This window comes from Sander lucioperca, chromosome 12, assembly GCF_008315115.2.
Source record: "Sander lucioperca isolate FBNREF2018 chromosome 12, SLUC_FBN_1.2, whole genome shotgun sequence".
Taxonomy (NCBI): Eukaryota; Metazoa; Chordata; class Actinopteri; order Perciformes; family Percidae; genus Sander; species Sander lucioperca.
The window spans coordinates 10,597,678-10,625,630 of NC_050184.1; the positions used below are offsets into that span (position 1 = coordinate 10,597,678).

General features: G+C 43.3%; 1 protein-coding gene across 5 annotated transcripts in view; it reads left to right on the top strand.

The window, feature by feature from the left end:
* Positions 1–27,953, top strand: part of bsna (bassoon presynaptic cytomatrix protein a) — a 168,030-nt gene that overhangs the window by 122,637 nt on the left and 17,440 nt on the right. For 3 of the 5 annotated variants that reach the window (XM_036008276.1, XM_036008277.1, XM_036008278.1), the window contains 10 exons: positions 659–6,019; positions 6,841–6,882; positions 7,523–7,681; positions 8,400–8,611; positions 9,069–9,990; positions 14,625–17,133; positions 18,029–18,526; positions 21,344–21,720; positions 24,758–24,851; positions 27,049–27,180. In XM_036008276.1, the coding sequence (XP_035864169.1) occupies positions 659–6,019; positions 6,841–6,882; positions 7,523–7,681; positions 8,400–8,611; positions 9,069–9,990; positions 14,625–17,133; positions 18,029–18,526; positions 21,344–21,720; positions 24,758–24,851; positions 27,049–27,180 (10,306 nt within the window). The remainder of the gene's footprint in view (positions 1–658; positions 6,020–6,840; positions 6,883–7,522; positions 7,682–8,399; positions 8,612–9,068; positions 9,991–14,624; positions 17,134–18,028; positions 18,527–21,343; positions 21,721–24,757; positions 24,852–27,048; positions 27,181–27,953) is intronic. The other 2 variants (XM_036008280.1, XM_036008279.1) reach the window with 2 other exon arrangements.

Genomic DNA, 27,953 nt, shown 5'->3' on the forward strand with positions numbered 1-27,953 from the left:
ATTACTTGGTAGCTAATGTTCCAAAAATAATGGATAATTCACATTAATCATATGCCATTAAAAACCTATTAAATCACCAAATGTATGCAAACCTCTGGAAAAGCTATTTGAATGAGCTTTTAGCTAAATTCACTGTAGTTTGTATTTATCCATATATTTTTAGGTGTAGCGTTCAAGAGAGCGTTCACGATCCTTGCTTTATCTCTTCTTGAAATGCTAAGATCAGAGTTTAATCCAATGACATATTTACAACTATCTTTTTATTAAAAGCTGAGGACTGCAGTTTTAGCATGCCTGTTATAGCAGAATTATAACATATTTTAAAAATGGAACATTTGGAACTATCTTGTTATCTGAAAAACATGTAAGCGATACATCTAGGTCCAGGTTTGCTTTGGTGAGCTATATCACTTCAATCTTTGATTTTCAAAAAACAACTTACATTTGTTCATAGATAAATATTAAAATTAGACAGAAACCATTTATTTCATATCAAAAAATCTGAATCTGAATGTATGTGGGTTAAAATTGTATGCAAACCAATGTGCTTATCCAGCATCAACACATTCTCACACTTTGCATAAATTATGATTTCAATTAAAAACCCTACATTCCCCAAATCTAATATAGATTTCTTTCTTTCTTCTGCTCTCTTTAGGACACAAAAAACAACAGCACCCATGACTTGTCACGCAGCCCTCAAAGCCTCAGTGACACCGGCTACTCCTCTGATGGCATCTCCAGCTCCCACAGTGAAATCACAGGTCTAATCCAAGAAGAGGAGATGAAGCTAAGTGAGAGGGGGATCAGTGGGCGTGGCTCCCCACCAAGCCCTTCTGAAATCACAAAGCTAGAAAGCTCCATGAGGCCTTTGCTGGAGAAGAGCCTTTCTGAAGAGAAGGTGGACAGAAGGGGGAGGAAGCACAGAGACTTGGATGACAGAGGGAAGCAGCGGCCACGCTCCCTTTCAATTCCACCAGATGCATACGACTCTGATGAGGAACTAGAAGATATACTAGAGGAAGAAGAAGATGGAGGAGACTGGGAGGGTAAACGGAAGGAAGGGAAGGAGGAGAAGAATGGGAAGAAAAAGAAGGAAAAAGAGGCTGAGCCCACAGAGATGACAGATGAGGAGTTCATGAGGAGACAAATTATGGAGATGAGCGCTGATGAAGAAAATGAGGAGGAGGAGGAAGAGATGGAGGAAGAGGAAGATGAGGAAGATGAAGGATATGGCTACCAGAAACCCAAGAAAAGCCACCATAAACACATAATCTCTGACTCAGGGAAAGAGAAAAGACGTCTTCAGCACCACTCCAGCAGTTTCGAGGAGGAAACTAAGAGCTCTACCGATGTTTATAAAGGCTCATTGGAGGAGGGTGAGGAAGATGTGATGGCATCACAAGGAGGCTTGAGGCGCTTCAAAACTATTGAACTCAATAACACCAATAGCTACAATCGAGACATGGAGCTGGGCAATGAAAATGACTTGAGCCTTGATCGTGAACCAGAGCTAGAGATGGAAAGCCTGACAGGATCTCCCGAGGAGCGTTCTCGGGGTGACTACTCCTCCACTCTGCCAGCCACTTCATCCTCATATGGCTCAGGCCAGTCTCCTACTTCCATCTCATCAATGGAGGAGGACAGTGACAGTAGCCCCAGCAGGAGACAAAGGCTGGAAGAGGCCAAGCAGCAGAGGAAAGCACGCCACCGCTCCCATGGCCCTCTCCTTCCCACCATTGAAGACTCTTCAGAAGAGGACGAGCTGAGAGAGGAAGAAGAACTTCTGAGAGAGCAGGAGAAGATGAGGGAGGTGGAACAACAGAGAATAAGGAGCACAGCACGAAAGACCAAGAGGGATAAGGAGGAGCTGAGGGCTCAGAGACGCAGAGAGAGGTCCAAGACACCACCTAGTAATCTCTCACCCATTGAGGATGCTTCTCCTACAGAAGAGCTGAGACAAGCTGCAGAAATGGAAGAGCTCCATCGTTCTTCTGCTTCTGAATATTCCCCTCAGAGTCTGGACTCAGAGGCTGAGGGATACGAGTCCAAACTTTACAAGTCAGGCAGTGAATACAACCTGCCTACCTTTATGTCTCTCTACTCACCAGTAGAGAAATCATCAACTACAACAACCACCACAGCACCATCTTCAACTTCAAAACCGTTAAAGAGCGCTGAGGAGGTTTATGAGGAGATGATGAGGAAGGCAGAGATGCTTCAGAAACAACAGCAGCAACAGCAGCAACATGGAAGACATGGGCAGTACTACGAGGAGGATGTTAATGGACAAGGTTATGATGACGAGTATGAATATGAACAAGATCAGGTAGGATATGATAATGAGGCAGCAGAGACAGAAACAGATATTTATGAGGAGATCCGACAAACATCTCAGAACATCACCAAAATGCAGCAGGCCACAGATGAGCAAGTAGAGATTGAGATTGAAAGCTCCTACCCAGACAAACAGCTCCTAGACACAGGCTCAGCCTTTGCTAAGCTACTGGAGCAAAGCAATGCTCTACTTACTCCAGGGACCAGCCCCACCCAGATCTCAGCTCCTGTCTCCTTTGCTGAGACTGGAGGACGGATTCCTGATGTCCGAGTGACACAGCACTTCTCTGCAAAGGATGGACACAAAGACAGGATCAAAAGCCAAGCAGGAAAGAATGGAATAACTCCAGCAGTGGCTGCCACAACTATTGCAGCTTATGGCGTTTATGCCAGAGATGCAGTAACTATTTCTCAGACTAGTTCAAGCCACACTATGACGTCTACTCAGTCTGGTATATATGGCCGGCACATGGCAAGTCCTGCCACATCTTCAGCTACAGTCTCAAGTGTATGCAGCAAAATTGCAGAGATTACCCAGGCCTACAGTCAAAGAGAAGTGATCACGAGAAGGGTAGGGGAGACCAGGGATGTGCGAGACAGCTCAACATCTTCCACTGAGAGAATTATTGAGCCACGTTCTCCCAAGTATACTACTTATTACAGGAGCACCAGTCCTCCTCTTTCTCCATCACCACCACCACAGAGTCCAACCCGTTCACCTTCCAGGAGAAATACAGCTGAATTCTCTACACAGACTTTCAGTTCAGCATTACGAATGTCAGAGTCAGCTGGCTCTGGGCCTACATCTCCAGTGACAGCTCAGGGAACCCAAACTTCACATCGATCAGTTTCCCCACGGCTCTATCGTCAGCAGTCTTCCCAGGATACCCCATACTCCCCACCTCCAAGCCCAGCTAGGCCTATGACAGTCAACACTGCTACTTCTCCCCTGTCTTCACCTACCCGATTTAGCCGGCAATCAACATTTGACAATTACTCCCCATGTGGCAGCCCTCCAGACACGCCACCTTACCAACAGTCTCCTACACGTAGCTTCTATCAAACACAAAGAGTTGAGAAAGTAAATGTGGGAACAAGTATGGTCACCACAGCCAGCACTTACGCCAGAGGGTCCATGTCAATGGACAACATCTCTCTCTGTCGAATATCTACTGTCCCAGGCACTTCTAGGGTAGAGCAGGGCCATATGATTCAAGGTGGAAGTGTTGTGGACCTCAGAACAGCCACCAAACCAGCTCCTATTATCATGACTGACCAGGGAATGGATCTTACCTCCTTGGCAAGTGAAAGCAGGAAATACCATGGTGGATCAGAGGGTAGTAGACATTCAACAATTGTACAGCCATTGATTATGAACCTGAACACCCAGGAGATCACTACACCAACCACTGTGAGTGTCACTGTGGCTGCTTCCATGTTCATGACCCAGCCCAAACAGCCAGCAGTCTATGGTGATCCACATCAAAACAGAGTAGATCTGGGTCAGGGCATGGGTTCGGCAGTGTGTCTTTCCCAGAACAAACCACCAATGTCACCTCCAACTGACCCAACAATACCAAAAATTGATGCCAAACTGGAAGACCTCAGTATCCAACAGAGAGAGCTACAAATACAGCAAGAGAAGTTACAGAAGCAACAACAGCTCCTTGAACAGCAGTTGCAGCAGCATCATCAGATGCAACATCAACAGCAACAGGCATCTGCTTTGGCCAGGTACAGCCTTACTGGCCAGATCTCACCTTTACTGAAAAAAGATTTGCTAGTCAGTCAGAGTAGTGCTGCCTCAGCTGTGGTCAGTGCTGTATCACCAGTCATTAACCCTGAGCTGTATGGCACTGGTCCCATTGAGCTGAAAGGGAAGCCCAGTCCTCCTGGTGTTATATCAGGAGGTAAATTACCACATAGCATGGTAGTACAGATGGATGGAGAGCCAGAGCAGGCCAGGGCGGTGACTCAGCTAGTGAAGGTGGAAGAAGGACAGGATGCTATGGATCTGACAGGAGGCCAAATTAAACCTGATAACCAACCAGCTTGCTGTGATGTTGTTTACCGACTTCCATTTGGTGGAAGCTGTGTTGGGGGTGAGAAAGAGGGCATAAGGCCTCCATCAGCCCCACCTCTCACCTATGAGTCTGACCAAGAAAGACAACCTGGAGGGTACCATGAATATCCAGTGGATGAAGGCAAGGTCTACACATTACCTTTCCCTGGTAGGCTTCAGCCTTCAATGTCTGATACAAACCTAGCTGAAGCAGGGCTACAGTCCTACCATTCTAAACTAGAACCACACATTCAAGCTTCAGGAGATCTTGCCATAGATCTAACTGCTATGAAACAGAGCTATGGAGGGTATATGGGGATGCAGTATGGCTCCTATACAGATTTACGGCATGGAGGAGACATCACAGCCCAAACACTGCCTATAAGGAGATATAATTCCTTGTCTAACATCAGTTCAGACTATGGCTACTCTGCACGTGACATTGCTAGCTTCCAAGAAGCTAACTTGGCTCAGTACAGTGCTACAACTGCCAGGGAGATCAGCCGCATGTGTGCAGCACTCAATTCCATAGATCGATATGGAAGCAATCCGGACTTGATGCAGTTTGGTAGTTTGGGAAGAGGAACCGGGCCTGGGGCCTCCAGACTTGCAGCAGGTCTTGGCATGAGACAAAATCTCCTATTTGGACTAGATGGAAAGCCAATCTCCCATAGTCAAGCACTGACCAACCTTATCAATGCCAGGCAGGCCAGTCTCAGAGCCATGTACCCTGCTGCTATTAGGTCGTCTGATGGGATGATCTACTCCACCATTCAGACCCCCATCGCTTCTACACTTCCCATCACAACTCAGCCTGCCTCTGTTCTTCGCCCACTACTGAGGGGGGTCTACAGGCCATACCCCTCTGCCAACATGACACCTGTGCCCCTATCCAGTCTTAGCAGACTTCCAATGAGTGCCATAATACCCTTAACTGGACAAGCTCCAGTCCGTTACCCAGCACCAGGTCTTCTCCAAACAACGTCAACCACTGCCACTACTGCTGGTGCTGCAACAACTTCAGCGCCAGTAGGTGCCCCAGTGTCTGTTTCCATGACAACTACTAGTTCTACAGTCCAGGATGAACCAGTTTATCTCGGTAAAGGTGCATCCTCATCAACTGAGGTCACCCCAGTACAAGGAACAGTCATACCAATGGACCCACAGCAGCAGCCAATAAACCTGTCCCAGGCACACCTGAACAGTCAACAGCAACAGCAACAGCAACAGCAACAATTGGCAACTGCTCAGCAGCCCCAACAGCCTCCTCCAGCAGCCCATGCCTACCCACCATCAGCTTCTTCACACACTCACGGCTACACCCAACCTCCAGTCGGCCCATCTGGCCCCACTAGTGGCTTACCCATTCCAGGGGGACTTCCTCCCTTCCCTCCACCAGGTGCCATACACAAGGAAGGTGAAACCGAGGCAGACAGGCTGCATCGGCAGCAGGAGCAGCTTCTGCAGATGGAGAGGGAGCGTGTGGAGCTGGAGAAACTCCGGCAACTACGCCTGCAAGAGGAGCTGGAACGAGAAAGGATAGAGCTGAAGCTGCACAGGGAGAAGGAGCAGATGCTGGTGCAGAGAGAGTTGCATGAGCTGCAGAACATCAAGGAACAGGTAGAGGGAGAAACAGAAGGCAGATTGGAGAGTTTTATAGTTGGTGTCTTGTTTCATGTTTTGTGGTTGTCGGTTTTGCTATGGATGTTGGTTTGTGTTTTATTGTTTTTGTGGTGGTGTTATTTGTGGTGTATCTTATTGTGTTATTATCATTTTATATAATTTAAATTGTTTTGTTCTTTCAGTGTCACATCTTTGATGTGCAACCAGTAAATTGACTTGCAAGATACAGTTTCATTTCATTCCCTGAAAGTTTTTTTTTTAAAAACAAACAAATTCTATATACAGTGTAAAATACATGCATGTATGCAATGCATGTTTACTATCAATTCCTCAAAGAAGTACATGTAATAAACTGTGACGGATTAATTGAAGATTTGTTGCCAGTGAGACCATTAAATATCTCTTCAGAAGATTGTGTTAAAATTCTGTCATTGTTAGTGAAAACGTTATTTAATGTAATGATTGATGGCTTTGTTCAAAGAAATGTTTGCATCCAGCCAGCCTTACAAAAATATAGTTTTATAGTCTGCATGCTATGTAGTTCACTTTACTGGACATTTCCTATATATGAAGTGTGCATGAACATGCCTGTAGTATGTATGTTTGATAGAAACTAATGATGCTCAGATTTGGGCTTCATGTGCCATTTGTTGGTTTGATTTATATGCAAAAGAAATATGAATCCCTTGATGTTGTATTTGTCTAATATAGCAAGTACACATTTGAATATACCACTTTACTCAGCTCCTGTAGCCTTGTGCAGATGTTTTAACAGTTAAAAGAAGGGCTAACATGACAATTTTCTTCTTTTTTGATAGAACAAGCAGTTGAAAATCTTTCAAGTTAACTCGGTTAAACAGGTGTGGAAGCCTTCCTTAATGAGAATGAACTAGAGATGGAATGTTTAATATGCATCTCATAACCTACAGTGTAAGCGGGAAAAAATCCTTTTTTGCACTAGCTTGTCATTTATGCAACAAAGAAAATGCATTACATATTTTCTTATGAGAATTATATGACTGGCACCAGCAATAATCAGTACATGCTGCACTTCATTTATGTTGCGCTTCCATTATTGGTTTTTGCAATATGTAAAGGGTTTGACTAACTTGGAACCATTTTTAAAACTAACCCATCAACACAAGAATAACTCCATGTCACATTCAGTGTCAGGAGTCTTTGATCATATTTTATACAACCAGATGTGCCAAAACTCAACAACCTTGTCCTCTTCTGTCTTTACTGTCTGTCTCTCTCTCTCTCTCTCTCTCTCTCTCTCTCTCTCTCTCTCTCTCTCTCTCTCTCTCTCTCTCTCTCTGTTTCTCTCTTTTTTCATCTTTTTTCCATAATTTATTGTTCTTGTTTGATAATTTCTTCTCCACTCAACCCATCCACTCTTACCTCTCTCTTGTGCTACGCTTCTCCATATTTTTTTGTCTTGTACTATCTCTGTGTTTTGGCCGATGTGTGCTTCTTTCTGTTCCACCAACATTTTGTTAGGTTCTACAGCAGCAGCAACAAGAACGCGAGAAACAACTTGTTCTCCAGAGGGAGCAGTTGGCCCAGCAGAAGTCCCAGCTAGACCAGATCCAGTCTTTACAGAATCAGCTCCAGCAGCAGCTTGTAGAGCAGAAGAGACAGAAAACAGCTGCAGCTCAGGTAAGGGAAGTGAAGGAACACTTGCAGATGGCTTATAAGTGATGTGACATACTGTATGCTACTTATCGGATGGTTTTGAGGATTGATGTTGAAGATGTCAGCTCTTAGGCAGCAGAGGCAGAAAATGTAGGGCATAGAGAGTGGGAAAGTACAGCATGCTTCGAGGAGCTATCACATTTATACATTTTTGGCCTGCTTAACACCTGTCTACACATGCCAGAACCCTGGCATGGACTTACCCACCTGAAACTCATTTTTCTATGGTATATTTTCTAAAGCATAATTTATCTCACAAGGTTCATTAAAGCAACACTATGTAACTTTTATCTGCAGCTGTAGTTCCAATGAGACAACCTGTAGGGGGACCGAAGCGGGAAAAGTTACATGTGTTATATACATGTTGCTTTAAGCCACAAACACATATTTTGACAACTTGTGAATTAACTGGTCTGGCAAAGAAAAACTTGTATATGTAAAATCAATTGTGCATGAAGCATGAAGTTCAGTGTGCAAAATAATTATAATGTGCTTTCTAAAAATGATCACTAATTATTAACTGAATTGACTTCTCAAGCTACAACTCATAATGTTTCTATGTATGTCTGCACTCAGCAAATTCTTTTATGGACTCTATGATTGTATTATGGGGTGCAATATGCAAAGCCTTTTCAGTCTCAATTGAATCAATAATTGGTGACAACTGACAACTTTTCTTTAGATGGGCTCCCGTTCTCTCCCCAACTCCTCGTCAGAGATGTGTCTGAGGAGCCAGCAGGAACACATGGAGACCAGGAGCAACATGAGGAAACACAGCTCAATGACCAGGCTGAGCAGGGACAGCTTGGACGGAGACAGCATGGTGTTTTACGGCTCCCCTCGCAGGATCGTGGACAGTTGTGTGCAGACAGATGATGAAGACAGAGAGGAGAGGTAGAGACGTGTGTGTGTGTGTGTGTGTGTGTGTGTGTGTGTGCGCGTGCGTGCGTGCATGCGTGCGTGCGTGCGCGCGAGTGTGTGTGTGTGTGTGTGCGTATTAGGCAAGAATTACCTTGACAGTTATCCTATTTACTTCACATCTTTCTGTAATAAAAAAAAAACACGAGACACAAGCTGAGATGTCGATGCAGGCTTTATGAATAATTTATAAACTATTTCACACGGACTAAAGATGTCACATTCCTGAGAGTTTCAAAGGCATAAAGCATTGTGCAACACAAATAGGTGATACAACATCCAGTATTGGTAAATGTTCAAACTCGTCAGACTTGTTTCTACGTTTTTCTATGCTATGTGTTTCTATGTTAGCACTTTATAATACAACATCTATTTTAATATGTTTGTACATTGCACATTGTGTCTTTCCTCCTTCTCTTCCCTCCATCACCAGGTACATGATGCGTCATCGCACTAGAAGGCGTGGTCGTAGTGTTGACTGCTCCGTCCAGACAGATGACGACGAAGACAAGGCTGAGACTGAGCAGCCAGTCCGCCGAAGACGTTCACGTTTCTCCCGGCACACTGAGTCCAGCAGCACTGCCACCACGTCCACCACAACCACTGACACCAAGAGCGACACTCCCAAGATGGTATCCTCCAGTATCGCCATTCAGACCATTAGGGAAATGTCTTGCCAGACGGAAGTGGAGCACCTAGGAAGAGTTTCCCCGGCAATCCATGTGACAGTACCAGACCCAAATAAAGTAGAGATTGTGCACTACATCTCCGGGCCTGAGCGGACCCAAAAAGGACAGTCTCTAGCATGCCAGACTGACCAGGAAGCCCAGTCACAGGGTGTTGTAGCTCCCCAGCTCAGTGTACCAACCACGGTCAGTCCATATTCTTCCTCTACCAGTACCGGTACACAACAATCTGGTTCTGTCGACCACCTGACCCAGCAGCGCCAGCAGCAGCACATTGCAGCAAACGCAGCCAAGTTTGAGCGACGCCGCCCCGACCCTCTTGACATCAACTACCAGCCTCATAACCACCTCCACAATGAGTCCATCTCCAGCATCATCCGGCAGCAGCAGACCCCCAAATCCCCTCAAGTCCTCTACTCCCCTGTCTCGCCGATGTCCCCTCACCGCCTGCTGGAGACATCTCTTTCCAGTGAGAGGCTGAACAAGGCCCATGTCACACCTCAGCAGAAGTCCTACACAGCAGAGTCCCCCCAGAGACACCCCTCTATGCCCCGACCCATCAAGAGCACCCAGAGGTCCATGTCAGACCCCAAGCCCCTCAGTCCCACCACAGACGAGCACACCAAGGCCAGGCTGTCTCTCTACCAACAACAAGCACTCCAGAGCCAGGTAAAGTCACTCAAACCATGCTGACACACGCATTAGCACACAATGAAAGCAATTAAAATCGATTCAGGGTACAGTCTAGATAAGATGGCTAACAGTAGATATGTTATGTTATTAACTAGATGGAGCAGGTCTTTTTTGTTGTATTGGCCATTTGTAAATCAGTGGTCAAACTTAAATATGTGATTCAATTTGATTTAAAAAAAACACCTCTTGAGACCTGCACTCAAAATAATGTGCAAAACAAAACACCTTTTCGACTACACTCTGTAAGCCATCCTTAGTGTAAAAATCAAAGCAACAACTTGATGGTATCTTACTGTATGTAGCCAAAGTGGTAAACAATTATGTTAAAAAGAAAGTGTTCAGGTTAACAGTAAAAAAGTAATCACTGTCAACTGTCATCACAGTTGCACAATTACCACTGATATTGAACACATTTTGGTAGTGTTGCTTGGAGTTTTGATGGCATTGATGCATCGGCCACACTACCAAACAGATTGTATGTGTTGTTCTCTATAGCTTCATGCTAATGCTAGTAATGCTATGCCTAATGCCACTGTCAAAGAGAGGTCAGATGTTCAGTGCCTTCTTGCAGTAAATCATGTGACAAAATATTGATCACAATAACACATACAATAAAATACATTTGATAAACCAATATAGAAATATCATCAACAGAATATAAAAAAAAACTGATTATTAGGCAAAATGTAAAACATTGGGCAAAGGTTCACACAGTCATTAACTTTGCTCTCTAGTCAATAGTTTGACTCACTTTTATGCTGTTCAGTGGGGACAAAACTTGCCAAAGGCATCAATGCTGAATGGCCTTTATATAAATTTAATTGAAATCATTCCTTTTATTCCACTTTGCCCGTTTTTATTTTGTGAGTGCTATGAATGTTTTACATGAATGTTATGTTACTAATTCCCTTTGTTTTGGATTTTTCAGATGTTACGGTTTTGTTTTCTATGTTCTTTAGGGCATAGAGACTTTATCAAGTCTACCCCATCCCCAATTTGAAACAAGTGACACCTACCTCTTATGAAACAATAGCTGCCACGAAAGTGAGATAAAGTGGAATCCACTGTTATGCTTTCTTGAGGTTATTATAGAAACCTCTGGTGAAGGAAGGTGTTCAACAGCTCGCCCATTAACTAACTCAATTTGATACTAAACTAGGTATCTAGTGAATGTTTCTGCCTGTTATTTTACTTCCTGTAGATGTATTATGATAGGACAGTCTGACGTTCTCTCTCATATTCATTTGCATATTTAATATCTCTGTTTAACTGTGATTTGTGGATCTACAAAATACTTGCATTGGATCAAAACTGCCATTAATTTGCATTAATAAGTAGTTCAATGTTATCATGCTTACAAACCAGGAGCAATAGTTCTCGAAAATTAAACCTGTATGCTTTACCCTTCTTACAGGGTACACAGGCAGGTGGCAGAGTGCTCTAACAATACATATTTTGGAGTGAATGACTTCATTCCTCAAAGGTCCCATGGCATGAAAATTTCACTTTATGAGGTTGTTCAACATTAATGTAAGTTCCCCCAGCCTGCCTATGGTCCCCCAGTGGCTAGAAATGGCGATAGGTGTAAATCGAGCCCTGGGTATCCTGCTCTGCCTTTGAGAAAATGAAAGCTCAGATGGGCCGATCTGGAATCTTGCTCCTTATGAGGTCAATAGCTACAGACACAGAAATGGCACATACTAAGTAAAGCTCATTGTGGGACTGGCTCTAGTGGCTGCAATTCTGCACTAAGGCTGAATTTCGGGAAAGAGACTTGAGATATAGTATTAGGGGACCACTAAGGTCTATATAAAAGCATCCAAAGAGCACCATGTCATGGGACCTTTAAGAACAATTAAAAAATATCCAATTGAAAGCTAGAGAATGAATACATAATAATAATAATAATAATAATAATAATGATGATCCTGGTTTATAGAGCCCTTTTTAAAACAGAAGTTGCAATATGCACAAGGCAGCAAATTAAAATCTTGTTAATGATCAACTTGTAGATAACAAAAGACAGTGATATAAAAAGAGTGCATATAAAAAGAAGAAATAAAGAAGCAGTTTATGGCCAAAGATACTTGATATGTTTTGTTACCAAATCTTATGCAAGCCTACAGTACTAATGTAAGATGTGCATTGGATTTGAATCACCCGATTAAAAAGCATACTCCCATCAGGACTAATCCACTTCCACATCATTGGCTGGTGTCTTGCAGTGTCTGCAGCATATGGCAATGTAAACAAAACAAAGCTACTCCACGACCTGCCTATAAAATGACTTAAATTATTTTTAAATTTGTTTTCTTAAGAATGGTCTACCTTCCGTCAAAGTGATTGACTTATAGCTGTTTTTATGTGAATGTTGTGATGAACAACCCCTTTGTTATGAATAGATGTTTCACATGGCACAGTATTTTCTCGCCTAATCTTCTGAGGTATTGGGAGTATGTTTTCACTGCCCACGTGCTAAGATTTTATTATTCTTCTATTTTTTATTCTTCTTATTTTTCTAGGATTTTTTTTATGTTGCCACCCCCAGACAGATTGACATGACAAACTACACACTGTGTTATCTATATACAAATTAAAAATGCAGTTAACATGTTTGATAGGGAAGGGAAGATACAGTATTTACATATTAAAAAAACAAAGATGAACCAACAATCATTCAGATTTTCATGTAATTCATGATATTGTTTAGCCATGGGGAAACATTGACTTATCTGAACAAGATAAAAGTGCTTGGCTGGTTTGAAGTATATTTGGTATTTTTTAGTTCCATATTGTGCAGTCAAATTATAAAGCTAAAATGATATTCAAGTACACTAAAATTTCTGTCTTTTGTTCTTTCTTTCTTTTTTCCTGGGTTTTACAGAGGAACACAATGCAGTAGGCGTGGTCTTAAGATTTGGAGTTTAAGTTTGCAGCATTATGCTATCAGAAACAATCCAATAGTCATTTTAGTTTTATTTGGAAACATTCAACATGTGGAAAATGTACAAAACCTCTGTGGCTGCTTTATTGTGTATACCTGCCTAAGGGGTAGTACCCCATTTTGTCTTCAGAACAGCATGAATTCAAAAGTAATGGATTCAACAGGGTGTTGGTAACATCCCTCATGGCTTTAAATCTGTACAGACTCAATAGCATTTTTTATATATATTGGCCATAAATTCATGGCGATTCATTTCCAAAATCTGTTTAACTAAGCCTTTCTATTCATACAAATGCCACACAGTCACACTCAGTATGAAGCAGACCAAGACCCACCGTCTGCAGTGAACCCAGCCTTTAAAAGATAAATGGTTTGGTCACTCCCTCACATCCTTCTAAATATAAAATATTTTACTCAACATTTTGAATGAAAGGAAAGTGTACTCAGTATTACATAATATGGGACAGATAGTTGTGTTTGACATGTTAAGTTTGTTGAATCACAAAATCCTTAAAGTGCTCATATTAAAAAATATTGTGCTTTTTGGCTTTTCCCCTTTCCTTTATTGTGTTATATATCTTTTTGTGCACATTATAGGTTTACTAAGTGAAAAAGCCCAAAGTCCACCCCAAAGAGACTTACCATCTCCAACAGAAAACACTGTTCACAAACTGCTCCAAACAGCTCTATTGTAGTCCAGCCTTTACTTCCGTGACGAACGTGCGTCACTTTGTAACACACGTTATAATGCTCGCCTAGCTGCTAGCGTGGCACGCCCTCATACTCTGCAACTGACAAGCTAGCAGTACTTACTGTGCATGGGCGACTCCCAACAAAGATGGTACAGAAGTGAGAATGTCTCACTCTATTGCTAAATCAGAGAGCTCAACACACATGGTGAAAAGAGGAGCTGCAGCAATGTGCAGTACAACAAATATATGGTGTTTTTTGAAAATTAAACCACATAAACCTCTTCTGGTACAACCTCTAAATACAATTATGAACCTGAAAATGAGCATAATATGAGCACTTTAAGCAACAACCCATCAACATGTTTCCAAATGATTTAAGTTGTTTGCATTAGATGTTGATTGATTAGCGGAATACTGCACCACAATTGGAACTAATTTTAATAATTTTGTATGTCCTCTAATACAAACTCCACTCTTGTTTCCTGTTGTTCTTGTCTCTGTGTCTATATGTGTCTCCTTTCTCTCTCTTGTTTATCCCTGTCGTGTCCCTGCGTCCTGTCTTTTTTCTGTTTCTTGACCTTTTTATCTTTTTGAGTTTTCCTCCCTGCTCTTCCTCCTGTTCTATTCATCTGTTGTGCACACCGTCTGTCCTCCCATCTCCTTCAACTTTCTCCTCCCTCTATGATCCCTCTCAATGGATCTCCTTCTACCACTTCTAAATTATCTCTTTTGTCTCTTACCCTCCCATGTCCCTGTCCATCTCAAATTCAATTTTTTTATTTTTTCATTTTTTTTATTTTTACAAATTTTCCATCTCCCGTCCCTGTCCGTTTAACTTGTTTACCATCCTATCCCGTTGTTCTCCACACTCCCGTGTTCTTCTGTTTTACGTCTCCAATTCTTTCCATGCTTCTTTGTCTCCCCATATTCTCCTGCTCTCCCATCCCTCCCTCCCTCTCTCTCTCTCTCCCCAGCTGGCAGCCCTACAGCAGAGCTCACTGCTCCGTAAGGTGAAGCGAACCCTGCCCAGCCCTCCTCCGGAGGAGACTACCACATCAGGTCACCTGCCCATGATGGCACCTGCCCTCCAACAGGTCTACCTGCCCTCCGTGCCCAGCCTCAAGCCCAGCTCCAGGTCTGGCCTGGCTGCCAAAGCCAGCCTCCTCAAAGACCTCACCCACGAGCTAAAGGCCGTGGAGCAAGAGTCGACCAAGCTAAGAAAGCAGCAAGCTGAACTGGAAGAGGAAGAGAAAGAAATTGATGCTAAACTGAGATACCTAGAGCTGGGGATCCACCAAAGGAAAGAGACACTGGTCAAGGAGAGGGAGAGGAGGGATATTGCCTACCTGAGGTGTATGGGGGACACTAGGGATTACATGTCTGACAGTGAGTTGAATAACCTACGTTTAGCAGCTGCAGCTGCATCACATGAGACCAATGGGCTACTGTCAACGAGGCCAAGCACCGCCCCTATGAGTCAGTTCACCAGCGACCTAAACACAGCAGCCCAATACCCACCCGCCTCATCCTTCCTCTCCTGTCAGTACCCCCAAAGCCAACCGGCAGCACCAATTCAGCAATCAAGTGTGCCGTACCAGTCTTCGACATTTAACCAGCCTCCCTATCCAACAGTGTCTCAGTCCCAGGCACTGCCACAGCCCACGCCCCTCCAGAGCCATGTCCACCCTCCCGGACCTTCTTACCAGTCTCAAAACTCCTACCCTTCCCACACCTATCCCCAGACTCAGCCCCCATACCCCCAGACAGACATGGGGTTACCAGCTGTACCTCAGCCTCAACCCCAGTCGGGGCATACAGGTTTCGGGCCTGCACCGCCCGGTCAGCCCCCATACCCCACCCACAGCTCACCCTATCCCAGCGCTGTGTCCTCCTACCCTAGCCAGACCCCCCCATACCCTGGGCAACCCCAAGCTGATATACTGACAGTCCACCCGGGAAGACCAAGGCAGACTTCACTGGCCGATCTGGAGCACAAGATGCCCACTAATTACGAGACAATCAGCAACCCCACAGTTGTGGTCACCACCACAGCCCAGGATGCTTCCTATTCCAGTGCAGCCCCCTCTTATGGTCAGTACACTGGATCGACAACTATGGCCAGCTCCTATGGGCCATATGGCTCAGCACCAGTGTCCAGCACCTACGGTGGGTACTCTACTATGCCACCTAGCACTTATGGCCATTATACTTCAACAGCAGCTAATTCATATGGCCAGTACACCACAACCACTGCCAATACTTATGGCTACACCACAACCACAGCCAGCTCTTACGGACAGTACACTTCTACAGTCTCCAATGCCTATGGGCATTCTGTAGACAGTCCCTCCACATATAGCTCTGCAGATGGGATGTATGGGGCCCCTGGCTTAGAGCAGAACATCCCAAGGAACTACATGATGATTGATGATGTAAGCGAGCTGACGGCAAAAGACGGGCTGGGCACGTCGACAGGGGACATGATGCATCATGGCGGCAGTGGGCGTTACCCGGGCGACATCCACGGCCACAGCAGCACCATTGGCAGTACAACGCGTGGGGGAACTGGCAGCTCCTCGTACGGCAGGGCACCTGAAGAGGAAGCAGCGATGCAGGAAGAGCTGTACGACCACCACGGCAGGGGTAAGAGCAGCTACAGGCACGGACCTCTAGGGGGCAGCAGCAGCAGCGTGAGCGCTAGCATGGGTGGGGGATCCTCCTATTACTATGACTACGACTGCAAACATGGCAGCATTCGCCCTGGGGTACAGAAACCTTTGTTGTCCTCCAGAAGCCTTCTGGCTCCTGCTGTTATGTCCTCCAAGCGCAGCAAGCACAGAAAACTGGGGAGTATGGAGCAAAAAATCTCCAAGTTTTCCCCAATTGAGGAGGCTCGGGATGTGGAGGCAGACCTGGCCTCCTATTCCTCAGCGACAGTTGGGGCTTACCCCTCCTCTCACATTCGAGGGCGCAAGCTGATTGAGGATTATGGCTTCAAGAGGAATACTTACGAGGCGGGCAGTGGCACCACTCATGGTAGTCGATACTATGGTTCAACGGTGGAGGAGGATGATCGGATTTACTACACCTCCAACGGCCGCTCCCGTTCTACCGGCTATGGCATGGACAAGATCTCAGCCAGAGACTACTCTGGGTATCGCAGCCGATCCTATGAGAGGGACGACCGCTCCTACCGATCTGGCTTCAGCAGGGGGCGCCATCCAACCCGGCAGTACTCTGAAGAAGAGAGCCCACTCAGTCCCGTGGGGAGGTTAATGGGTTCTGGGCGATCATCAAGCTTAGGCCCTGACCCATACGACAAGCGCAGCAGTAGATATCAATACTATTATGGCCAGTATGGTTCCAGCCACTCGCTGCCAGACGTACAAGACCACATACGGGACCTTCCCCGGACGCATGTCTACAAATCGGATGATACATACATTATAGACGATTATCATTGCGCTGTGTCAGACAGCGAAGGTAATTGTGGGAGCAATGCCCACACAGTCTCAATACCTACTACTGCCCCCGCCGTTTATCTAAACGTCCCCCACCCACCCAGAGGCTAGGCTTAGCAAAGAGAAAGAAAAAGAGAGACAGAGATAGCCGTTGCATGCTGATGTTTTCTTCCTTCTGAGAGTCACTCGGAGCTCTCTTATCAGTGGACTGCTGTCTGTCTGCCTGCCTGTCCATCCTTCCGCCTGTTCGTCCAGTCGTCTGTCTGTCCAATACTCGCATGGTTCTTCGGCGTAGTCGTTTTCTTCGTTCACTACACTCTGATTCACTTGAAAGGTCTTATTTGCACGACACCAATGGATTGTTTTTTCTTTACAGGGTTTTTATTTTTATTGTCATTGGCTTTGAGGTTTTGTTTATATGTTTTGATTTGTGAATTCTTTGTCTACACTGCAAAACAGTCCCTCACAATCATTTCTACATTTAAACCTTATCCTTCAAAGATGGCCAGTATTGTTGTCTCCCTGCAACATTTAACATTTAACCTATACCAACAATTTGCAAGGCAGTGTTTAAAGTATGTTTGTGCAGCCAAAAATTATTTAACATGTCATTGGCTTTAAATTGTAAGCTGAAACATTTAAACACGGAAACAGCTGCCAAGACGGACCGTTTTGCAATGTTTGTTTTATCCTGTTCATATTGTCTTGTAATGTGAAGGCGACATGAGGTGTATACTGCATGGATGTAAAACTTTTATTTTTATTTTCTGCCTTTCTTTCTGTGTCCTCCCCCTCCTATTATTTTCTTTGGCATGCGGTTGGTCTTCTTCTTCCTGCCTCCTTCCTTCTCTCAGCCTGCATGCCGCTGTCTCCAAACGACATGGAGATTGACTGTGATCTGCTCTCGGTTTCCAAAGCCTACCATCTGGGCCAAGAAGAAACTGACTGGTTTGAGAAGCCACGCTCCAGTTCTCGACACTACGGCAGCAGCCACTCATCTGGGAGGAGCCGGCACGGTGTCAAACACACCTACCATGATTACGATGAGCCTCCTGAAGAGGACCTGTGGCCGCAGGATGAGTACGGCCACGGGGGGCGACACTCTTCAACCCGTGACCACAGGCAGCATGGCAGCTCTAGCCGACACTCATCCGCATCACGTCATTCAGATGAGCCGAGGTCCTCTAGGTCATCTAAGGGGCACCCCAAAGACCCATCAATGCGCCAAGACCCTTCAGCACGATCCTCATCTTCAGGAAGGCGTGGCGAGTCAAGGTCTGGAGGGTACCACTCTTCAGACTACTCCCGAGATCCGTCTGCGCATCACCATGGACAGCGCTCCTCCAGACAGGGGGACCCACACCGTTCCTCTCGCAGCAAGTCTCAGCCGCCCCTGGACATGCAGGGCCAACCAGGTAAATACCGGGCACCTTTACACCTGACATAAAATTCTTTTCTATGTCAGGTGTAATGGCATTACATTTGCACTTTAGTGTAGAAGTTCACAATTTATACCCCTTCATGTCCATTATATCTTAAAACATTTAACAGAATAGAAAAAGATGCTATCTAGCTAATTGTGTGATTATTTAGCTAAATGATCAATTGACTGATTGATACATTTAGTAGTTCAGTAGTAAAAAGGCATCATTCAAAAGTAATTTGCTCATCAAATGTTATGACTAGGGCAATATTAGACCTCATTCATATTCTAGCCAGTGTAGGCAGTCTGGTGCCTGTCCAGAATGAACAGTTGTGCCAAAATGTCTCCATTTAGAACAAATTAAATGTCTGTGACTTGATAATTAACAGGCACATTTCTAATTCACATTCGAGTCAAGTCCATTTTAGTTATACAGCCTCTTTATCACAAATCACAATCACATAATTTGCCTCAAGGACCATTACAATCTATACAGCGTACCGAGCCCGGCCCGCGTCCGACAAGAATTAAGATATTTATGTCCGAGCCCGACCCGAGCCCGACACAGTTAAACTCTCGTTTTTTTCTCACACTAATGACACATATGTTTGTTTGTGTGGAAAGCCCGCTTTTATTAAGCAACTGTAGGAAGGCATTCGGAAATGTCAACAGATGAGCGCATCAGCGCACACGGGGCAAGGAGCGCACGTTAACACAGGTGCGCACCTACATAATAAGCTTTTTTAAATTTAAAATGTTCAATGAATTATCGCACTGATGTGACCGAGCCCGACCCGAACCCGAACATCATTTCTAAATATCTGTCCGAACCCGGCCCGGCCCGTCGGGTACCACAGGGTACGGTTCGGGTATCCATCCTCTACAACAATACGCTCTGTCCTTAAACCCATTATTTGGATAAGGAAAAACTAACCCACAGCAACTTTAACTGGAAAAAAGGGAAGAAACCTCAGGAACAGCAGAGGAGGGATGGTGTGTATGCAGAATAGACAAAAAAAAATGTTATTACAAAATGAGCAATCAGGATGACAAAATCATAGTGAATTTGTAAACATATGTAGAATACATTATTTCCACTATGGAGACCTGGCAAAAGGACAGACTAAACAAACACACAATAGGCACACCATCCACAGCAGAAACTACACAACACAGAAAAGGAGAGAGAGACAAGGACAAAGATCCTTATCCCAAACATCTGGAATGAGGCACCGACAACCAGGGAAGAGAGGTACCAGGACGGCCGATGGTCCAGAAATTTTACAGTATTCTCATTAACAGGTCAAACACGGACTATAGTACTGGGCTTAATAATTCATATTGATTCTTTAAAAAAAATTTAAGTTTGGATTCAAAGGCCTCAACAGAGTCAGACTGTCTGATATCAGCAGGAAGGTTTTTCAGAGGAAGGGGGCATGCTAGGAAAAGGCCCTGCAGCCTGCTGAATTATTTTTTTTTGGCAGACAGGAGCCCTGTATTCTGATAGCGGAGAGCAGTGGAAATTAATTCCATGACTATGTAAAATTTGGCCAAGAGGTGGAATAAAATAAGAGAAAAGCAAAGGGCCAACCCTGAGGTCCTCCACATTTCACATCAGAAACGTTTGATGTATGGCAGGGTGGCAGTAGCTCAGTCTGTAGGGACTTGGTTTGGGAACCAGAGGGTCGCTGGTTCAAGTCCCAGTATGGACCAAAGTACAGAGTGTGGCTTGGTAGCTGGAGAGATGCCAGTTCAACTCCTGGGCACTGCCAGGTGCTCTTGAGCAAGGTACCGTACCCCCAACTGCTCAGGGTGCTGGTCCAGCACTGGCAGTCCACTCACTCTGACATCTCTCCATTTCTGCATGAATAGGTCCTGAGCATGTGTGTGTATTTCAGGCCTGTGTGTAGTGATTTCTAACAAACAGAGTGTAAATTGTAATTTCCCCACTGGGGATAATAAACAGTATTAATTATTATGTAGTTAGGTGTTTTGTGTTCTTTCAGATAGGTAAGACTTCAACCATGTGACAGCCATCAAAGTTTAATAAAAGTTTGTTCCTTTTTTCATTTATGATCTAAATGTTCAGTGAGCTACTGCGCACATTGGTGAGTCACCCTGGATAAATAAGACCATGATCCATATAGAATAAATTAAGTGACAATTTTTTAAATGTATCTTACAGATCTAAGTGGTGGGTTCTCAAATGATTATTGGAGCAATAATAAACGGTGATCATTGGATAAGATCCCTGTGAATTCCTATTTAGGTCTGAGGCAGAAATATTTAATATAGCTTGTTGTTCAGTGTGCGTTTGATGCTTTTTTACAACCAACTGGCCCCTCAGGGATCAACAGTTTTTAATTAACTATATCAAGCGTAACTTTCCAAAGGAAATGTTTTCTCCCAGGGCAGCACTGTGGCTGTGTTCTTAGCAGTGTACTTATTAAATCGCTGGTTTGATCTTTGTTCACAACATTTGTTGCGTCATTCTCTCTTTCATTGCTGCTTTACCTGTCAGTTGCTATTGTAGACAATGTAATAAAAACTGAAATGCCATTATAATAATACTGCAGTTTCCTAATCAGCAAATTGGAGTTTTAGGTTCACAAAAGCAAAACTTTCTCAGAGGCAGTACTAGTCTCATTGGATAAATTAGACCTCACTGAATGGAGCTCATCAATCGAGGTTTTCTATCTAGGAACTGCATTAAAAAAAAAAAAAAAAAATGGTACGATGAGTCAATTATGGAACAATGAGCACAAACCTTCCATTTCAAAAAAATGTCGACCTCCCTCTTTCCACTCAGGCTCCTCCAGGTCTGGCAGCAGCTCTGCCCGGGCTCAGGGCCCCTCTGGCGGGCCTACTGGATCAGGGCGACAGGGTGGTCCAGGTTCCCAGACAGATGGAGTTCCAGGACAGAGGACCCAGCTCCAACAACAAGCCCAGACATCAGCAGCCAGGCCAGGGCAGCCTGGTGTCGCAGCAACCACCGGTCCTCAGCAGCAGCCCCCAACCCAGGGACAAGGCATGGGAATGGGCATGGGCATGGGCATGGGCATGGGCATAGGCATGGGCATGGGCATGGGGCAGGGCCAGGCCAAGCCAGGGCAGATGGGACCAGTGGGTGGACCCATGGGGCAGGCCAGGCAGACAGGTCCCGCAGGAACCACAGCACCCACCATGGTGAGTAAAGAGAGGGAAGACTAGTAGTACTACTAGAAAATGATAATGTTAACAAGACTTGCGGTGGTTTCCATTTTATATGATAAAGAGATGGTATAATAATGATATAAAGGATGTAGTTATTTTTTCAGTTTGAAAAAAAATAACACTTTCAGAACCATTAAAATGCTGTTCAGTGGCATTTCACACACACACACACACACACGCACGCACGCACGCACACACACACACACACACACACACACACACACACACACACACACACACACACACACACACACGCACACATTTTTCTTGTTTCCTAAAGTCACAAAAGACATGTTTCATGATTGACAAAACTATCTTTTAATATTTTTTCATCTTGATGTAACAAACCATTTTGATCAGGAAATTGTTATATATCTCTCTCTCTCGCTCTCTCCATCCTGCTCCTAATAATTTAACATTTTCTAACACCCAGTTGCTAGCTAGTTCATCCTAGTGCACCTTTCAATCCTTCAGTTTATAATCATTTATCCCTCCAACCTCCATCCTACGCTTCCTCCCAGTCATATATTTTCTTTGCACCAGCTGTTCCTTTCACCTTTTCCTTTCACCTTTTCCTATTTTTAAGCCAGTCTTCACCCTCAGCCCTTGCTTTCCCTTTATCCCCCTGTGTCCCTCTATGCTCCAAAAGATAAGAGCTGGTCCATCTCCTCCCAGTTTAGATGGTTTATTTAAATTCTGCTGTGCCTCTGTTGGCAGACCTTATCTAACACTGTGATTAACACAGAAGCAGCTGATAACTGAATGTAGCTCATTCACTGTCTGCTAGACGCTCAAGAAATTGGCACTCAAAATGTCTCCCTGCAAAAATATATTGCACCCTGCATTTACTCCATAATGATAAATCCATGCAAATGTATTTGCTATTGGAGTCTAGAAATGTGATTATGACGTTTAACGTGAAGATTCAAATAGTTTGATTCTTTTCCTGAATTCATTGTTAATAAACACAAAGGTGTTGCCAATGAAGTTGAACATGTCTGAGCATGTCTCAAAATTATTCACGATAGGTTTTCACTGCTGAAAGGTGTTTGATTTTCATACTGCTGCATTGTTGTACTGTCAGCAGGAAAGCAAAGTGAAATATTTAATATGGTCTGATATCAAATTATGCAGGAATTTGTCTTGGAAATTATTCTGAACGCTCTGCTGTGGAATAGCTACGACAGGAAGCCATAAACAGTAAATAGTAGTTGCCAGTTCGTCATTATTCAGTCTGCAAACTCATACACTTACACTCTGATGTTTGGTCCATTGTGTAATTAAATCATTGATTGAGTTGCTGTAAATAATGAAATGCTGTATACTGCATGGTGCATTATAATGCACCACCTCTGCCTTGCTGCTGCTAAACTGGAGTCAGTGGGGAAAGAACTAGATGATATTATGTCATGGTTTTGCATCAGTCCAGTGTCTGTCAAGTCGAGTGTTTTTAAAACAGGAGTGACACAAAGAGCTTGACAGAAAACAGAGGACACAAAGTAAGACCATAAAATGAGAGAGATCAAAACAGGGCCATATTTCCTGTTCAGATAGTACCAACTGTTATAGTGATGGCTAACAGAAAAGGTCTGTTCTGTGTCTTTCCTGAAGCTATTCTCTGTTGTTGTTGTTGTTGTTGTTGTTGTTGTTGGTGCAGCAGCAGCAGCCAGTAGTTTAGTCCTTAAATGAAGGCAAAGCTGGAAAGAAACACAGCGACACAAAAGCTTTCTAACTTCTCACAGTGACTCAGCAAATATCAAAATGTCCAAATCAGTCCACTCATACAAAGAGATGAGGTGGGGCTAAAAAGAATAATACAAGTATGTGTGCATGAAAGTTCACTCTTGACCTTTGGAACATTAATTAAAATAATCATAACTCAGAAAACACCTACTAACCTTTTTCCAGAGCTTATATCTGCATCTCATGGTCTTCGTCAAAGGATAGAGTTTGCTCAGTCATGGATTGTATAGCATTGCAACAATGGAGGCAAACAAAGTTTTTTACAAGGGGGGTTATTAAACTTATTTAATTTCCTATACATAAATAACGACATTTGCACCATAAATTGAGGCAGAAAAGGCACACATTGTTGCAGAAAAATTCACCACAATGCAGAAAATGAAATGTTTTGCTCAAAAGTGGAGATCTCAACGCCTCCAATGTTGAACCCAAAGTTACGCCCTTGATTGAAATTCTCAACACATGTAATTAATATATTCAAATTGTCAGTATGAAGATAAAGGAATAAAAGTTAAGTAAAAGAGGTTTAAAAAAAAAAAAGTAAAACAATACAACAATGAGAAAAATTATCTTAATTCAGGGACAGAAGTTCCACCAAAATAAAAAATAAATATTACTAACAGAAAATCTATCAGCAAAGGCCAGAGGGAAAAGTTGGTTAATATGTTTTGAGCTTACATTTACAATTTTTGGGAGGCAGCTGTGTCAGTTGCTTTGTATGATCGGTGATTGGTGTCCCATTTAATGTGTGTATTGCAATTGTCTAATGGCCCTTTTTTAACAATAACAACAATATAATTACAATGATGAAATGTCTCCCCTGTTAGGAGATGTTTTCTAAAAGTTATTATATTCTTATTATGAATTATTCTTTGCCTGGACAAGAAACAAAGCAAATGTGATCAACTAGTTTTTCTTCAATCATAAATTCTGAATGGACCCCGCAAGCAAAGGTAGATAACTGACAGTTGACTGTGTTGACGATGTTGAAACTCATCTTTCATTCAGTAAATCAGTCATCATTCGTGTCATTCACTAAGATGTCACAACACAACACAATTTGTGTCTTCTGTATTGTGAATATCTAAGAGCTACCTGTATTTCTCACCCACTGTCTTCAATTGCCAACCGTTTTACTGTGAAAAAGGTATAGTACTACTGAGATGTTTGTGTTACTAAATGATGAGTTTTGTGCTTTCCCTCCGTGGACTCCTGCTGTTTTGTCTTATCATACTCGCCATCTCTCTCCCTCTCTCTGTCTCCGCAGGCCAAAATCGACACGCCTCCTGTAACAGCTATTGGAGCAAAGGCAGCGCCTGTCATGGCCACAAAAGCCGCACAGCCCCCACTTACAGGCATAGGTACAGTATAATCATCACACAGAGACTCCCACCTCTCTCACGTCTGCCAGCTGCTGCCCACTGTCTCTGTATTATGTAACCGGTGTGTGCTGTCTCATCTAATCTGAGATTAATCTGCAGATAATCCCACAGTGGAAAACACACAGGAGGGGTTTTACTTCATGGCAGCAGAACAGCCTGAGTGTACCAAGTCACTACGTAGTGAATTGGTCAGTTAGTTGATTTGGTGTTAACAGTTAAGTTAATTTGTTGAGTAGGTAGTACGTTTCTTTATTTTCATATCAAATACCCAAATCCAATGCTGATGCAGGAAGAAGTTTGTCTTTTATGCAGTCTGGTTGGTAAATGGATGGATCTCGAGTCCTACATGGGGTCACAAACAGATTTGATCAACAGATAATAGGCAACAATTCTGACAATTGATGCAAAAAAGCAAACAAAATTACTATTAAACAACTACTCATGTATGAATATTCAACCCAGTCTCACAGCAGTTCATGAAATGGTCACGTTATTTAATCTATTGATTCGTATACACGGACACGTTGATGTCCTTTTTTTCGTGATGGTGAGCACGAATTGTAAACTAATGTATTTCAATGGGAAGCATCTTTCGTGATCACAGTACGACTACGGTAGCGAGTAGTATGAAAAGCTGAAAATCCGCGCAAGGAGGTTGATCAGGGTGGTGGATGGGTCAAACAACACAGGATTTTCACCCCGGAGACTGGGGATTGTGTCCCGCGTGTGACGATTAATTTCCCTGTTGTTCTTTTCCTAAACACAACCGTCCCGTTGTTGTCGCGTGTCCCCGAGAGACCACATCGTCCCTCAGAGACCACGTCCGTCTCCCACGTGTGACGTTTCCTTTCCCGTTCTTGATGCTTCCCATGCTGACCAGCACGAAAAAAACAAGATGAACGTGTCTGTGTACACGAACCAATAGATTAAAAATAACGTGACCATTTCACGAACTCTCGTGAGACCATGTTGGAATATTTGCTGGATTCATGTGAATGTTCTGAATACCCTGTGATTTTGGAGCATTTGTTGGACAATAAAAGATGTTTAAATATGTCAATTTAGGAGATTGCTGCATTTTATTGAAAATGCAGCCTATAAATCTTTCTCTTACCTTATTAAAGGAATAGTTCACCCAAGAACAATATCAATTTTATACTCATCTCCCTAGGTTCTCTATGGTCCCAGAAAAGGTTTTCTATGGAATGACAAATGAAAGCATATCAGTGCATACAGACTTTGACGGAGTCTGAACGAAAGACAGCAAAAAAGGTTATTCAACATCTGAAAATCTTTTTAAAAATTCCTGTGCAGCATTATCTAAGTGTCTTGTATCCATTAGTGGGCTCATGGAAATCCAAACACAACTATTTTTGCTAAACAATGCGTTTCGGGTGAATTAATTTGTTGTGTATGCATGTGCATGCATGCGCACGCATGCGTCAAAGTCTTTTTGCACCGCTCTGCTTAACGGCATTTATTAAAAACCTGAACTATTCCTTTAAGCATGTGTTTTTTGGTTAGTTAACCTTACTTTAACCATACTGTAGCTTCTCTTCTCAAACTCTTATTGGGTGTGTTATTAAAGGTTTGCCTGCGTGGGCACTAAAAAATGAAATGTGGCTTATTGTCACTTGCTAAATGTCTGTTGTAATGTTTTGATGTCACTGTAGTCTTGATGATCACTGTGTACTGTACAGTCTAAATTTTCGCGTGGGTTTGTTGGTAAGTAGTTTTAGTAATTAATAGTAAGTAAGTTAATTAGATGGACAGCAAACAAGGAGGAGGTCTCAAGTAATGACTGAAGACTACAGCAGCAAATCTATACAGACAATCTGCCAACTAAACACAGGAAGCCCATGTAACTCTATACAGAGGAGACCTAATCAGTAAGAGGGTACAGGCTGGAAGCAAGTGGCTGAATCAGTAGACTGGCAGGGCAGGAAGGATTCAACAAGGGCAACTAATGCAACTGAAGGGTTAGACATATTTTCTATTTTTATGAAAAGCACTTGACACTAAATATGTCATCATAGAAAAAGAAAAAAATATGCACAAAGACAGACGCCCCATACTATTAGACCTGCACAGATACTTACATCTCTTGTCCTCTGTATACATATTAGTCCTTTTCTTCCTGTCGTCAACTCTTCATCTCTCATGTTTTTCTGTCCAGGCTCCAAGGCAGTTCCTCGGCCAGGAGGTATTGGCAGTGCAGCAGCAGGTCAGCCTGGCATGGAGGGAGAAGGCATGTTGTCCAAGATCCTCCCTGGATCTGCCGCTGAGCAGGCCGGAAAACTGGGAGAAGGTACATCAAACAAATCACTTAATTACAGCACACTTTAAACTTGATTAAAAGTAATTGGGCCATGATATAATGAAAGACATCAATCATGTTGAAAACATGATTATTATTATTGATCATCACCATGTTAATAATCTCATACCTTTTGGAGAAAGGCACTTTCCAAACTAGATAGTTACTTTACTTAATTACTTGCCCTAAATAATAACCCATGGATGCATTACTGAACTGGCCTAGTGGGCACAAGGGCCCAATGGTTCAACGGGCACCTGGTGACTGTTAACGTTATTTTTTGGATAGTCAATCAAACACTGAGATGCAAAGGACTACAGAGATCCCATATGATTACAAAGAGACACAAAATGACAGCAGAGACAAGCAAAACTACAAGGAGACACAAAATGACTACAGAGAGACCAAACGTAATTACAAAGACCGACAAAATGACCACAGAAAGACAATAAGTGACTACAAAAAAACACAAATGACTACAGAAAGACAAAAAGTGACTACGAAGAGACACAAAATGACTGCAGAGACAAAAAGTGACTACAGTGGGACACAAATGACTACACCGAGACAAGAAGCAACTACAGAGAGACACAAAAAAGTACAGAGATACAAAAAGCGACTAGAAAGAGACCCAAAATGACTACAGAGAGATAAAAAGCGACTAGAAAGAGATACAAATGACTACACACAGACAAAAAGCAACTACAGAGAGACACAAATAACTACAGATAGACAAAAAACTGTCTAGAAAGAGATAAAATGAC